Genomic DNA, 15,608 nt, shown 5'->3' on the forward strand with positions numbered 1-15,608 from the left:
TGAGAATTTTTGCTCTTTATTTAAAAATCTACAGCCTACAGCTTGGTCTACAAGAGCTAGTTCCAGGACAGGCTCTAAAAAAGCTGCAGAGAAACCCTGTCTCGAAAAAAAAAATCTACAGCCTAAATAATAGAATCTTCCTACTTTGTGGTAAATTATTGAAGCAGTCTTACACTGGCAAAGTTTAAAATGTCAGTTGGGGTTACACACTGAGACCCTGTTTCAAAGAGAAAGAGAGAGAGAGAGAGAGAGAGAGAGAGAGAGAGAGAGAGAGAGACAGAGGGAGGGAGGGAGGGAGGGAGGGAGGGAGGGAGGGAGGGAGGGAGGGAGGGAGGGAGGAAGGAAGGAAAGAAAAGATAAAAAAAAGGAACCAAGATAGATGATAGACAGATGGATAGATATAAAACGTTCCATGAGGGATATAAAACTTAAAACCTGATATGAGAACTGCCAAAGAAATACAGAAATGCATAACTAAAAGCTAAAAATGAAATAAGCACACTATTGATCATTGGGTTGTGAGTGTTAAGGCGGATAAAGAAAGTCCACAGGAAGTAGGAGGGAGGGGGAGGGGAAAAGCACAGCAAGGTGATGGGACCTGGCTTCTAGTTCACACTTGGCCACCAATGAACACTTAGTATAAACAGTGAAACCTGACATATTAACCGTGCTTCAGCATCTGTTAGAACTCTTCTCTGGAAACTAGTGCCATGTTGTTCTGAGAAGCCAAAAGAATTCTCTCTTACCCAGGAGAGAAGACTGTAAGGAGCAAAGATGAGTCTGAAGGGTTTGAAGGACTCGGCTCCATGCTCACCAAAGCAACCCATGCTCTCCTGTTTATAGATCATGGTTTGGCTGCACAGAGCCTGTACAGTTTGTTCTAGTGCCAGAAAAGATGTGAAGTGTGTTGCCAGGCTTTATGATTCTCATTTTTGAAAGTTAAAATTTATGGATATAAGAGAATTGCTATATTCAAAAGACATTAAGATAGTTTTTTAAAAGAGATCAAGCTTTTTAGAATTTCTCTTAATTTTCATTTTCTTCTTTTCACATTTTTGGATTACTTAAATCATAAATATATAAATCAATAATTTTAAAAATGGGTAACTCTAGGTTAGGAGAAAAATGAGTTGTCTTCTAAAAAAATATAAACAAATTCTCTCGTTTATAATGTAATTGGGGCTGAGTATAAATTTTTTTATCCAAACTAGACACTTTGGATAGCCTTAGGAGACATGATTAATTATGAACAAGAGACAGTGTTTGTAAACCTGAGTGTCCCAAACAAAGAGGAACATTCAAACATATAAACTTCCCACTGGCTGAACCACACGGAACCTTAATGAAGCAGCCTGGCATGATCAATGTTCTCCATTTGACTGTGCGGTATCATGACAGCCAACAGGAAGTGGGCAGTAGCTACCTCCTCATCTACAATTTCAACTTGCTTGGGATTCATATAAATGAAAGGCAAAGAGACAAATGCCCTCTGTTGTGTTGGCTCTGTGTAGTAAGAACGTTTGGAAATTATAGTGAGAAAGTTAATTAATTACAGGAGTTTGGTTAATTGAAAGCTTTCTCAAACTAACGAGTCAGCTTGCTAGAAAGCATTGATGGTCAGCAGTCAGGCAGGCCTGGGCAGAAGGCGGAGTAGGTGGTGCTGTGGTAGGAGAAGAAACAATGATGTCATGAAATAACAAAAGACGGGAAGTTTCCTGTCCTTGAACACTGAGAACATAGAGATCCCAGTGATTGCTTGCCAGACCCCTACGTCCGTCTCTAACAGTGATGCCCCAGTCATACTAAAAGCCAAAGATGTACTGAATTCTCAGGAAAGTGGCTAGGTAGATAATTGCCCTATGCGATAAAAAGAAAAATGACACTATGATTTATAATATAAATAAGACTATAATTATAACCATTAAAGAGAACTGTCCTTCTAAAGTAAAACTAAAGAAAACTACTTAAATATGATGCAGTATCATAATATATGTGCACAGTGCTAATATATGTGTGAATATCTTTCTTGCTCACTCACTCTCTCATTCGCTCGCTCACTCGCTCTATGTGTGTGTGCATACATGTGTGCCTGCATGTGTGTGTGTGTGTGTGTGTGTGTGTGTGTGTGTGTGTGTGTGTGTGTGTTTAGGGCAGATATATGTATAGTTATATGTCCATTACTAGTCTAGGATAATTCAATATTCTGTTCCACACCCACACAAAAATAATAATAATACAAAACACCACTGCTGAGTATCTTCAATTAGGGATTGACATTTCATCTAGAATTCCATGTCAAGACACTGTATAGATGTCATTTATTTGCTGAGGGCTAGTCAGTATTGGAAATTTCATCTCCAGCAGAGGAGTATAATGAAGTTGACAGTCTTATTCAGAAATTCAGTCGGTAGTCCTAGTGTCTTGCTACTCTGATGTTACCAATTAAATTAAGCAATGAGAAGTCACGAATTACCCATGCCTTCAACCATTTCCATCGATCTACTATTTTGATTTCAATAAGCAGAGAGAAGCAAAGTTCATCAGAAGCAAAATTTTATGAGCTTGTTTTTTCATAAATATTTGCCTTCCAATTATACTTTTTGAGAAGTATCTTTTTCAAATTTTATTAATGTTCTAATAAAAATATTAAATATTTTCAAATGATTAGGGTATACACTGATATGAAGAATTTCTTTCCTTAAATTCCCTTCCCAGACACCGTAGGCTATCACACAAACAGCCCAGTGACAGATATCAGTTCCCTCTTTTCAAGGTATGGGCCAATGGGGTCTCAGAAGCCACCGAACATTACAGGCTAATGACATTGATATGGATGCCCATCCAGAACTTGATGGAGTATCTGATTGCTGGAGACACAGCATATTTGAGCTGCATGACATGAAGAAATCAAGCTCTTACCAGCCTGGATGCTTCACCTTTAAGGGTTAGCTTTTATAGTGCTGGAAGGTGCTGCCCATGATACTCTAAGGAAAAGGTCATCGGTGGTTTTACCCAGAAGCTGGTAAGCTACAATAATGACAGGCTTGACATTACATACGCTAGTGGCATGAATACTATGGAAATCACCGAACACTTTCTGATTGAATGTAAGCTCTGCTTCACAAGACGTTATCCATTCCCAGCACTATTAACTCAACCAAGAACCTGTAGCTGATTAAGTCAGGTTCTAGGGGAGAAGCTAAAACTAATATTCTGCTAAACAGACATAGAATTAAACTTACTCCTAAATAGTTATCTCTAAACCTGTAGAAAAGTGCAATTCTCGGTGCTTCTCAGAGAAGCTTCTCCTGCAGTATATAGTAATTAATGAAAATATATTTATAATTAGTTGCAGTATAATTAATACTGCAACTCATCACTGTGCAGAAAAGAAACTGTGGAGTTCTCAGCCCTAAATGGAATCTCTCCTCTAGCCCTCTCTCTCTAACACACACAGAGGAGGAGCTGAACAACAGAAATCATCTTGGAAGAAGGGAGAGCGGTAGTAGAGAACTACGGCAAAACAATTTATTTCCAGACACAACAGGGCCATTATAGACATGACTTCACAGTCCTCTAACCAGGTCTGCACAAAATCTTGCCAGCCAAGAGTCCCAGCCTTGATGGGAGGGGCTCTCACAAAGAACTACCCTTAGCAGAAGAGCTATTGACAGTTGATGGCTGCCCAGGGAGTGTGTTAGTTTGCTTCAGGGATGGGACCCCTGATAGGCTGCCCATATACATGGCCCTGTGCACATGTTGGCAGTACAAACTGAATCAGTTGGCTTAAAAAGAGAACATGGGATTTGGGGGAAGTCCGGTATAAGGAGGAGTTGGAGGGAGAACAGTAAGGATGAATTTGATTCATATACATTATATACACACAATGACATTCTCAAACAAAATTTTAAATATATATTTCTCTCTATCTTATGTGTGTTTGCCTGCATGTGTGTATGTCGCCTTTTGCATTCATAGTGCCCATGAGAGCCAGAATAGTGTCCGATCCCCTGGAACTGAAATCACAGACATCTGTGAGCTGCCATGTGGTTGCTGGAAACCAATCTCTGGTTCTCTGTAAGACCAGAAAGTGTTCTTATTCATCTCTCCAGTCCCTCAAACAATGTGTTGAGTGGTTGGGGTGGGATATTAAAAACTTAATTTCTTCCTCAGTTTCCCAACAAAATGATATATACCTTTAATACTTGCACTTGGGAGTTAGAAGCAAGAGCATCTGGAATTGAAGACTCATCCAGAATACTTATTGAGTTCTATGCTTGTATCTGTTATATGTGAAGCCTGTCAACATAGCTACATTTTTACTAGCAAAGGAAATGTGGACTAAAAAGAAGAGTTGAGAGGATATGCTTAATGCCCAATATGTGCCCATAGGAAAATATTCTTATGTAGCATAATACAATTTACAATGAGCATATACAATAATCTTGGCAACAATTAGCAGCCATCTAAATGAATTTAAGCCCTGCTTAACAAGAAAGAAGTCATGCCTGGTACTGGAAACCTAGCCATCTACCCAAGGCTAATGATGCCATGGATCTTAGAGAATAACCTGATACTGCCTGCCACTTTATTACATTGGCATAATCCCTAACTACATTCTAAACTTTTTCTTATATCCACAGATAAATCTCATCCATCGCCAAAAAAGTTTATTTTTGTAATACAAAGAAAATTATAAAAATATAGAAAATAAGTGATACTTTTTTAAATGGAGGAGTTTTCTGAAAAGAGATGGCTCAAGGGTTAAAGGTATATACTGCCCTTGCCAAGGGCCTGAGTTTGATTCCCAGCACCTATGTCAAGTGTGTCACAAGTACTTGTAACTCCAGTCCTTTGGTATTTGATGCTTGACTTCCATAGTCACTGCACTCATACACACACACACACACACACACACACACACACACACATGAACACACACAACGTGAGTTCACAGGTATGCCTGAATAATTTAAATACTACTAATAATTGGCAGTTGTGCATAAAAGACACCGCGGAAAACGTTTCTCTCTCCTTGTGCCAGTTTTATACAGTTTTGTACCAGCATAAGAAGAAACAGTTGGCCATCTCATGCTCAGGTCAGTCTTTGAAGCTTGACTGACTAAAGCAGTCCACATTGAAGGTTTGCATTCTGTCATCATATGATACAAGGATGTATGGCATGGCATGTTTCATCTTCTAAGATGCTTGGATTTTACACCCTGCTACAATTTATCATGGAAGTTGTGTTAGAGCGCTACACCAGTGAAGGACAAGGCAAACTGGCAACTTGGGAAATAGTTTGGGAGAAGCATAAAATCTAGTGGTAACATATACTGATGCAGCCACTGTGAGAATCACCAAGGAGGCTCCTCAAAACACTTAAGGTAGAACTTTCATATATTCCAGATATAACCAGCTCTAAGCGTGTACCCAAAAGACTATATCCTTCTAAGTCTGGCTTATTTCACTTAATGCAATGACCTCCAGGCCATCCTGTTACATCCTTCTTTATGACTGACTAAAATTTCACTGCACATATATTCCTCCACTGCACAGGTATGCCTCCACTGCACATGTATGCCTCCACTGCACAGGTATGCCTCCACTGCACATGCATGCCTCCACTGCACATGTATGCCTCCACTGCACATGTATGCCTCCACTGCACATGTATGCCTCCACTGCACATGTATGCCTCCACTGCACATGTATGCCTCCACTGCACATGTATGCCTCCACTGCCCATGTATGCCTCCACTGGACATGTATGTCTTCACTGCACGTGTATGCCTCCACTGCACACATATCCACCACTGCACACTGCACGTGTATCCTCCACTGGACATGTATGCCTTCACTGCACATGTATGCCTCCACTGCACATGCATGTCTCCACTGCACGTGTATGCCTCCACTGCACATGCATGTCTCCACTGCACGTGTATGCCTCCACTGCACATGTATGTCTCCACTGCACGTGTATGCCTCCACTATACATGTATGCCACACTCCATCTATTCATCTGCTGACAGCTGCCTTAGAGGATTCTGTCACTAAGTATACAGAAATAGTGCACCAATAAATACAGCAAATGTGCATATAATCCACTCACTCTGATTCTTTACAGTGTGTACCCTGAACCAGCATAGCTGGATCACATGGAAATTCTACTTTTAATGTTTTGAGGCACCTCCATGTTGATATGTATAGTGGCTGCCCTAATTTATGTTCCCATAAACAGAGTATAAAGGTTCCCCCACTGGCCCTGTAGTCTCAGAAATACTTATTTTCTCAAGAATCGGGTAAGATGGGTTCAGTGTAGTTTTATTTGTACTTTGCTAATTCCTAGGTATTTTGGACATTTTTCTTCATGTTTTATGTCATTTGCATTTCTGTATTTGAGAAGTATCTGTTCTTGACATTTTCACATTTTATGATTGGGTTATTTTGGATTTAAACAATGGGATTTTTTGCATTCTGAAGTATTTTCCCATCAGATGAGTAGGTGGCAGAGATTTTCTTGCATTCTGTAGGCTCTTTCCACTTCATAATTTTCTGTACAGATATCTAATTTCATGAAATCCTGTCAGTAATTCTATTCCCCAGAGCTATTAGTGTCTAGTCAGGAAGTGGTTCTCTATGTCTCAGGTTTAAAATGGTTTTCCTACATTTTTCTACATTTCTACACAAATACGTTAAGCACCACTGAGGCTTGTGGCATCTTATGTGCCTATCTTTTCATTAGTTCTTGGAGAATTTCTTATTTCCTCATAATTTAAGATTATATAGTATGACCTAACTCAAAAGAGGATTTATTGCATTTGAATGACAGTGACAATAGAAGACCATATTAGTGCGATGTCATGGTTACGGAAGGTCTGACAAGGATCCACAAACACAGGAAACACCTTGAGGCTCCAGGAGTGGCGCAGACCTACACCTGTGAGCGGCGAGATCAAAGGCAGTACCTGAAACATCAATGGAGTGGTCGCCGAAGAGAAGTTCAGATTCTTGACCACGTGACTTTCGGGGTCATATTTTGACATAAATCCTTTGATTATGACTGTTTTAGCTGTCCCTTGTTCACCAATCAACAGCACAGCCTAAATTGAATTCAGAGGAAACAAAATAAAACAACTTGGGTTGAACCGTGCCCCTCCCACCAGCCAACTCCTAAACTGAAGCCTGGATGCTCAGTATCTCCCAATGTGACTGTACCTAGAGAAAGGGCAGTGTTGGCTGCCCAAACAAGGTTATTATGGTGGTAGATGCTGCCTAATGATGTCTTACACAGCACAGGATCTAGATATACAAAGAAACACAGGAGAAGCATACACTCAGGAAAGCACCTTGGGAAGACACAGGGAGGAGGTGCTGTCCCTCAGCTAAGGAGAAAGGCCTGGGGAACAATCAACCTCAACAGGACTTCATCTGGGCTCTCAGCCTCCAGCACTGAGGAACGAAACGGCTGCGGTTTACCCACCCAAGCTCTGGCATTTGTTATGACAGCGATAGCAAAGTAAGTCAGTAACCGAAAAGGGAAGGATGGTTTTAGCAAAAACAAGTCAAAATTCACTTCCTTCAGCTAGAATGGTAAACTAGGAGCTAGGCCTATTTGACATATTAGGTTGTCATTGAGAAACAACAAAAGGAGACCACTCATTTAGATAATGTTTTCCCTTATTCTAAATAGAAACTAGTGTAAGGTAAATGCTGGGTACTTTTATATTTTCATGTGCCCCTTCAACATGCACTATTTTCCATAGCAGTTAGAAAGTCATACCTTGCCTTGTTTGGCAATGGTGTTGATCAGGAAGTCAGTCCTCACATTGTCAACATTTGGCACCAGGATAGAACCATATTCTGGGGTGATATCAGGTGGATACACATATTCCGGGGTACACAGGCTCCAATGCCTCCAGGAACCTGAGAACAGGAGGTATTCACACCTTCCAGTTAATAGTGTACATCCCTGTCATGATCAGGCACCTTCAAAACATCACAAAGACATCTTCAAATACATACTCGCCATAAAACAAAGATCATTAAGGGGATGTGGTTATAGCCCAGCTGGTACAGTGATTGTCTACCAGGCACAATTTCCTGGGTTAAACACCTACCATGGCATAAAACAGGGTCTTCTACTTTTCTTTCTGTTGCAATAATAAAATTCTGACCTTTTCAACTTAGAGAGGAAGGGAATCTCTGTCAGCCAATGAACTTTAAGAGGTAGGACCAAGTTATGGCGTGACCTTTGTGGGTACTGGGAGCAAAACACCTGGCAGCTCAGGGTTCACTCTATATCTGTGGTTCCCGAGAAGCTTGGGCTTCTCGTTCCTTTTTCATGTGTTTGCCCCTTATAATAAAGAAAAATATAATTGGCTTATCTTGTAGCTAGCCTGGCATTTCTTGACCTGTGTTAATTCAATAGGTGTTATTTCATTTTATACTTCCAGGTCACAGTCCGCCACTGAGGGGAGTCAAGACAGGAACTCAGTGCAGGAGCGTGAAACAGAAACCATGGAGGAATGTGGCTCGCTGGCTCATCCACTGTCTTGATTTCTGGCTAATGTTTAGCTAGCTTCTGATAGACAGCTCAGAACCATCTGTCTAGAGATGGTGTCTCCCACAGTGGTCTGGGCCATTCTGCATCATTTAATGATCAAGACAATCCCCCCACAGACTTGTACACAGAGAAATGTGGTCTGGGTAATTGTTAAGTTGTGCCTTTCCTCTCAGATAATTCTGGGATATACCAAGTGGAAAATTACAGCTAAATGAGACACCAAGTACAGTGGAACATACTGTAATATCAGTGTCGGGGACGTAGAAGCAGAAAAATCAGAAGTTCATGACTATCTTCAAGAACATACCAAGTTGAAGTCCTGTTTGAGCTATGTAAGACCATGTACCCAAGAAATATCCAGTAGAGTTAACTCTCAGAACATGTTAGCTTGATCAAAACTTCCCCAGGAACCACTCCAAATAGAGTCCTCTATTTGGGCACCTTCAGAAATATCTTAGAACTGTTTCCTCAGTATGTAGCTCTTCAACAACATAGCATACATAAAAATACAGAGGAGAGTGACAGAAGCAATGTACCAGAAGCCATCAATCACTGTTAAATGTCAAATCTCACAAGCTTTTCACATGGGGAAAGATACTAGGTGGCTTGTGTATGAACACACATAAAAATATAAAGTTGCTTCTGTGTATTATCGCATATATGTGTCAATGCATTATGCATATTTATGCATATATACATTATTTTAAGGTATATATTGATGCATATAGAGATATATAAATGAGAAAATAGACACTGTAGATATAAACGCCTATATTCAAATATAATTGTTTTTTACATTTGGCTCCATTGAATGGCTGCTGTATATCTGAGTAGGAAAGTGATTCAACTTGTTCAGGTCACTAAAGGTCCCACCTGCTAAGCGAGTAGAACTTGTACCTGGAACCCGAAGTAAAGCTTGGGGAAATAACAATTACTAGCTTTCTCTATTCATTAAAATTCCTAATTCAGTTTTATCGGCAAACATTTCAGTTTTCACTATAATTACACAGAAGTTAAGTTGGACCAAACACCCTTTCCTTTCACCCTGAATGCAGGGCACGCTCACCATCCGGTGCAACATAGTAGTCGAACATGGTGTCCCCAGGATCCATTGACTGCGGCAGGGGCAGAGTGGGCACCTCCCGCGAGCGCAGCCAGAGTTCCAGCCTGCTGCGACCTTCCAGCTCCAGGACTGCACCCACACTCCACATCATGGCAAAAACAAACAGCCTCCCCAGGTGCTCTGGGCCTACCTCTCCAGCCTGCTCCTGAGGAGGCACAAGCATTGCCTTTTAATTACTTGGTTCTCAGTTTTCGTCTAAATATTTGCTAAATAAAAATGACAAACCGAGAAAGAAGACATTAGCTATGCCCAAAAGAACAAAAGAACGGATACAACCGGGGAGAAAATGAGAAATGGAGTTACACAGGTACTAACTGGTTTATAAAATAAACAAAAGCAAGAAAGCAAGATGGTACTTTGGATAAAGGTGCTTGACTCCAGTCCTGACAGCACAAATTGGATTCCCAGACCCACATGGTAGAATGAGACAACCACCAACCTACAATTTATCCTCTGACTTCTGCACATACACAGTATAAATAAATAAATAAAATAATAGGAATTTTTTTAAAAAATGACACTTGTTATATTGTTATACTAACCAGCAACAAAATTCAAAGATAGCTATGGAAAAATAAAATTAGCGTTTCTGAAACCTTTATCAACCTCCAATCACACCCTCATCCACCCTGACCAAGTCTAGTTTCAAATACTGTGCTCTCTGCAGTGTGCTCTGGAGGAAGATGAAGCCCCTCACCTTTGGAGGGATCAGCCCTTGCAGCATCCGGGTACTCTGTGTGATGACAAAGGCTTCCAGGACCTCCATCTTGTACTCTAGGTTCTGAACACTGAAATGATACAGTTCTGGGAAAGTCTCCGCATACAGCTGTCGCAGGATTTCTGCCTCTTGAAAAGACCGTCTCTTGAGGAAACCCTATGGGTTCAACACATCTGTGCATTGGTGAAACCAGGAAAACGGCCATTGGGGGCAAACATTTTTCACAGCATTATCAAATTTATAAACATTAATTAACAATTAACAATTATGCACAGGGTTATTGTGCTTGAGCTGTACCAAGCCTATCTAGGATCTCTTTTATATAAGGATTCGCTTAAATATTCAAAGCAACTCTCTGAGATGGGAACTATTATCATCCCCCTGATACTTAGAGCTTCAGTAATCCACCAGCATCCCACAACTGCATGCAGTCTCTGGCAAGGCCAGAATTAACACTCAATGAGTCTGTCTGCAGCATTCTCAGCCCTAGTGCTATGTGTGCAGAAACAGCCCTCAACTAAACACTAGTTAAAATGTATTTCAAGAAAACGGGGAGGCATTTACAATGAGTTGCTAAGATGACCAAAGGCAACAAAAAAGGAACGAAGGACCTCCATACTTTGTCTTTAAAAACCAAGAAACAAAATTGGCTATTTCCATTAATTTCTTCTAACTTAGTAAGTAATGTAGAAAATGCCAAAGGTATTGAGAAAACTGGATAATTTTGTCATTTGGGACTAAATAAGGGAGGTGTGTCATTCGGAGAAAAGCACTACTTCAAAATTTGCTAGTCGGTGCTGGGAAGGCAGCCAGAGCAGTCCATTGCTGGCCGACAGGGCCAGATTTCTTCAGGTAATTCTCACAGGGTCAAGAGATGAGTGTATCCCTCAACTCAACATCCCTGGAAACAATTAGGGACTCAAGAAAGCAGTAAAATCTTAACTCCCGGGGAAGATGTCTCCAGCTCTCAGCACCCCTTAGTTACCTACAGCACTTTGTGTAGGGTGAGACCTAGTGGTCTCTGCACTTCAACCTGGAACTATTTATTCTTGTCCTAGTTCAGATAAGTCAGTCCTGTTGGTGAGACTCTCTGGTGTATCTTCTGACATCACAAGAATACAAAGTCTCACAGCCAGCCCCTGATGTCTGAGGACACTGCATTGTTAAAAAGCATATGAACATGTGATTAGGTGGGGAATTCTGTAATAATCCAGGTAGGGTACAATAGAAGTGTATTTTAGAAGGAGCAAGCTAAATGTTTGTTAATACAATAAATGTATTTTTCAAATAATTTATGGAATTTAAAAGTTTGCGGGGATCATGCAATTAAAATTTACTTGCATTCTATTGTATCTGTAATCACCAAGCACAGATACACAATCTACTCTGATACTTTAAGCATAAAGACCCTTTGGTGCCCTCCCTGGAGATTGTAACTGGGTAGGGTTCAGATCTGACACAAGTACCTGTACTTTTTAAATTATTACTGATGAGTACTTTTGCATATCTAAGAGCACCTTACTTCATTTTTAATGGATATAAAAAATGTGCAGTATGAAATCTTTAACAGTGATTTTTATAGTCATATTCAAGAATGTCAGTATCATTTGCTATCAAACATGCTTTGCTAGCTCTATGTATATGTTATGAAGTCTAAACCTCTTTGTAGCCCAGGATCATATAACTTTTGAAAAGACATTAATAAAAGTTAGACTATGCCTAAATAGATATGAGAACAAAAATATAATTGAAAGATAAAATAATAGCTACCTAATTTAATTAGGAACTCAAAATAAAATCATCTTCAAAATATAAAGGAAAACGAAAATTAAAAATCTAAACAACTATGTCATAAACATCACATGGATTATCCAGTAGCACTTACTTTTATCTTATAATAAGGGTTTAATAAAAAGCATAAGTATGTAAAATATGTAACTAAAATCAAATTATAATTGAAAGATTCTAGAATATATTGAAAGTAATTAACTACTATACTGGGTCATAAATTGAAGTGATATCATATGAAACATTATTTCAAACCAGAAAGTTAAAATTAATATTACAGCTACTGAATCTCATAAAAAAAATCTTTATGTGAAATTTTAACAATTGTCTTTAAGTTAAAATTCTAAGATGGCTGTTCACAAATTTTACGTGAACAAGTACCTTTCAAACCTGCCATGGATCTACAAAGTGATGAATTAAATTTTACTTTTCAGGGCTCAGCCACACTTTGGCAGGATTATTGATTCACGTGAGCCTGACAATTACCTGGAAATCACAGCTCTAAGTGATTGGAAGGGGACTGGAGAAGCCTGTGAGGGGCAATCAGGGTCTGCACATCCCTGTGCATTCAAGGGCCTTTCATAAACAGTGCTACAAAAAGGCAATTACACCACCAGCTGCAGAAGAATCAGCACGCTCACAAAGAATGCTGAAGACTCTTTTCCCTTTTTAATTATACGAAAGAAGGAATTCAATCATACCTCAAGAATAGGACTCCAATCAAGGACAGAGGAACTCATGAAAACCATTCCGTTTCTTGAGACGGTGGCAGGAGACGCATTGTCGATGTTATGAGGTTCAAAAACAATCTTGCAGTTTGGAGCCATGGGAATCCGGTCACCATTGGCCAGAGTCAGGGTTTTATTATCATCCAAAACAGAATTCAGATTTTCAATCCAGATGGCGTCAACTGGACCATCGAGAACTATCCAGATATGTTCCCCTGAAATGCCACCCAAGAGGAGACGAAGAGAGCACACGACACACAGTGTCTGTGTAAGTAGCTATGAAGCTTCAAAGAGTACTAGCGCTGTATATAATGACCATTAATTTTAAATAAAACTGTGATCTCAATGATGACTAAGTTGTGTAAGCACAAAGGACCTTCCAAATTCCTTATGTGGTAGTTACATACAAACTATAGTTAAATCAAAACTCCATTGTTCCTGGAACAAATCCTAAGCACCTTCTATACTAGCACAGCTCTAGGGGCTGGGATATGACAGGGAGTGAGAAAATGTACCACCTTCAGAGAGCTTACACTCTAAGTGGAAAAAACGCACAGACAATCAGAGAAACAATAAGGAAATATTAAGCAGATTCAGAGAGCAGGTATTATTTTGAATTAAGTGGTCAGTGAAGGATTTTACACAGAGAATGGAGTGATTTAAAGATGTGGAGGTAAGATTTTTTTTTCCATCTATGAACAGAAAGTGCAAAGACCCCTGAGCAGGAACAAGCTTCAGGTGATAAGATGAACTGAATGCCTTTGACCCCGTGAGATGTTGAAATCTTTCTACGATTAAATGTATAGTATTAGAGAATGAAGGAATGACTTCAGGAAAGGGGTTAGTGTGCTGGTATGAGAAAGAAATCCCTCACCCCTCTGTCCATGAAAGGAAACAAGTGGGAAATTGGTAGCATTCAAAACAGTGTGAAGTTTGGCTAAGGGTTTGTCAATCTTGTTAGCCAAACTTTACCCTGTTTTGAATGCTACCAATTTCTCACCTGGTGATAGATGAAGAAAATGACTGAGCCCCACATTGGAGCACTGGACTGAGCGCCCAAGGTCCTGATGAGGAGCAGGAGGAAGAACATGAGAAAGAAAGTCAGGACCGTGAGGGGTGCGTTCACCCATGGAGACGGTGGGACAGAACTAACGGGAGAGCACCAACTCCAGTTGGAATGGGACTGATGGAACGTGCAACCAAACCAGACTCTCTGAATGTGGCCGATGGTGGAGGCTGACTGAGAAGCCAAGGATAATGGCTTTGGGCTTGGATTCTACGGCGTGGACGGGCTCTGTGGGAGCCTTCTCAGCTTGGATGATCACCTTCCTGGACCTGGGGGGAGTTGGGAGGACCTTGGTCTAAACATAGAGTAGGGAACCCTGATGGCTCCTTGGCCTGGAGAGGGAGGGGGGGTATGGGGGGAGGGGAGGGGAGGGAAGGGGGAGGAGAAGGGGAGGAGATGGAAATTTTTAAATATAAAAAAATAAACCATAAAAAATAAAATAAAAAACAAACAAAAAAACAGTGTAAAGTAAATGTCTGTCTGCTGTTTGTGGACCAGCTTGTCTATTGTGCTGTATTATAATATCCCGAAGGGATGAAGAGAAGTAAATAAGACAGTCTAGGGCAAGAATTAGCCAAACCTAATTAGTAAGATGAGAAGGGGTGATATATCAGTGTAACAAGAAAGACAATGGGAAGAGACATGCAGAGTTAAGATCAAATTCAGTTTTGCATATGCTAATATCCAGCAGACATCCCAAGAGAGTTGTTGAGTTGTTTAAGAAAGAGAACTGTCTAGATATTAGAATGTAGAATCTTTCAGCTTAGAAGTGGCATTTAAAGCCACTGGGGTTGTACGGGTTTCTTCTAGATTAAAAAAAAAATGTAGAGAGGGACAGGAGGTCTGGAAACAGAGGCAACGCAACATTTAGATTTCTGTCAGGGGCTCCATGGTTGTCCCTCAAGCTTCCCACCTTTTCCAGGCATCTCAACCCAGTGAGTGTGGAAGGAAGGAAGCCCACAGGATGAAGGACCTCTGAGACCAAGCATTCAAGGTTCAGAAAGAGGGGTGACCATTTGTGAGACCACTCAAGGTAGAACTGGACTGGAAAGAAAGGGCAGTCTGTATTTGATATGCCAGAAATTACCAAAGGCCTTCGGAGCATAACTTCAGGAGACAATGGGGACCAGCCTGAAAGGAGTCACCTAAGGAGATAATTGGGGCCAGGGAACAATAAGCAGAAAAAGGCTCAGCAAGAACATAAATGCAAGAGAAGGTTATGTGGTTCATTTGTCGCTCCTCTTCACGTCTGCCTGCCTCTGCTGCTCACCAATACTATCACTGTCTCATTCCAAATCTTCTTTGCTGTGTGAGTATTCTAGTCAAGCTAAATGACTTGGGATCCCTAATGAAACCCACTCAGCCTGCCACAGGTGAAACTGTGACCTCGGCCCAGGTCTCTGTGGAACCCGCAGCTTCACTCTTCTCTCTGGAGGCGACTGCCTGCTGAGCAGTTGTGGGAGGGAAGCTCTCATCACTGGGTCCACATTTATGTAGGGCGATTGAACAAATCAGAAGCAATTTTTTTTCATTTCCAGTAAAATAATTGCTACTAATAGGGGCATTTTCACTGTCTTTTGTCTAAACTGGTATCAGCAGGGGTCTGTGAAGGCAGG

The 15,608-nt window shown here is 40.6% G+C and overlaps 1 protein-coding gene across 1 annotated transcript in view; it reads right to left on the reverse strand.

Moving 5' to 3' along the window:
- The window catches only part of Dnah5 (dynein axonemal heavy chain 5), a 214,837-nt gene that overhangs the window by 93,882 nt on the left and 105,347 nt on the right, over positions 1–15,608 (reverse strand). The window contains 5 exon segments of the mRNA XM_038322871.1: positions 6,972–7,106; positions 7,787–7,929; positions 9,636–9,837; positions 10,390–10,566; positions 12,900–13,141. Coding sequence (XP_038178799.1) covers positions 6,972–7,106; positions 7,787–7,929; positions 9,636–9,837; positions 10,390–10,566; positions 12,900–13,141 — 899 coding nt within the window.

Source organism: Arvicola amphibius, chromosome 3, assembly GCF_903992535.2.
Source record: "Arvicola amphibius chromosome 3, mArvAmp1.2, whole genome shotgun sequence".
NCBI classification, from domain to species: domain Eukaryota; kingdom Metazoa; phylum Chordata; class Mammalia; order Rodentia; family Cricetidae; genus Arvicola; species Arvicola amphibius.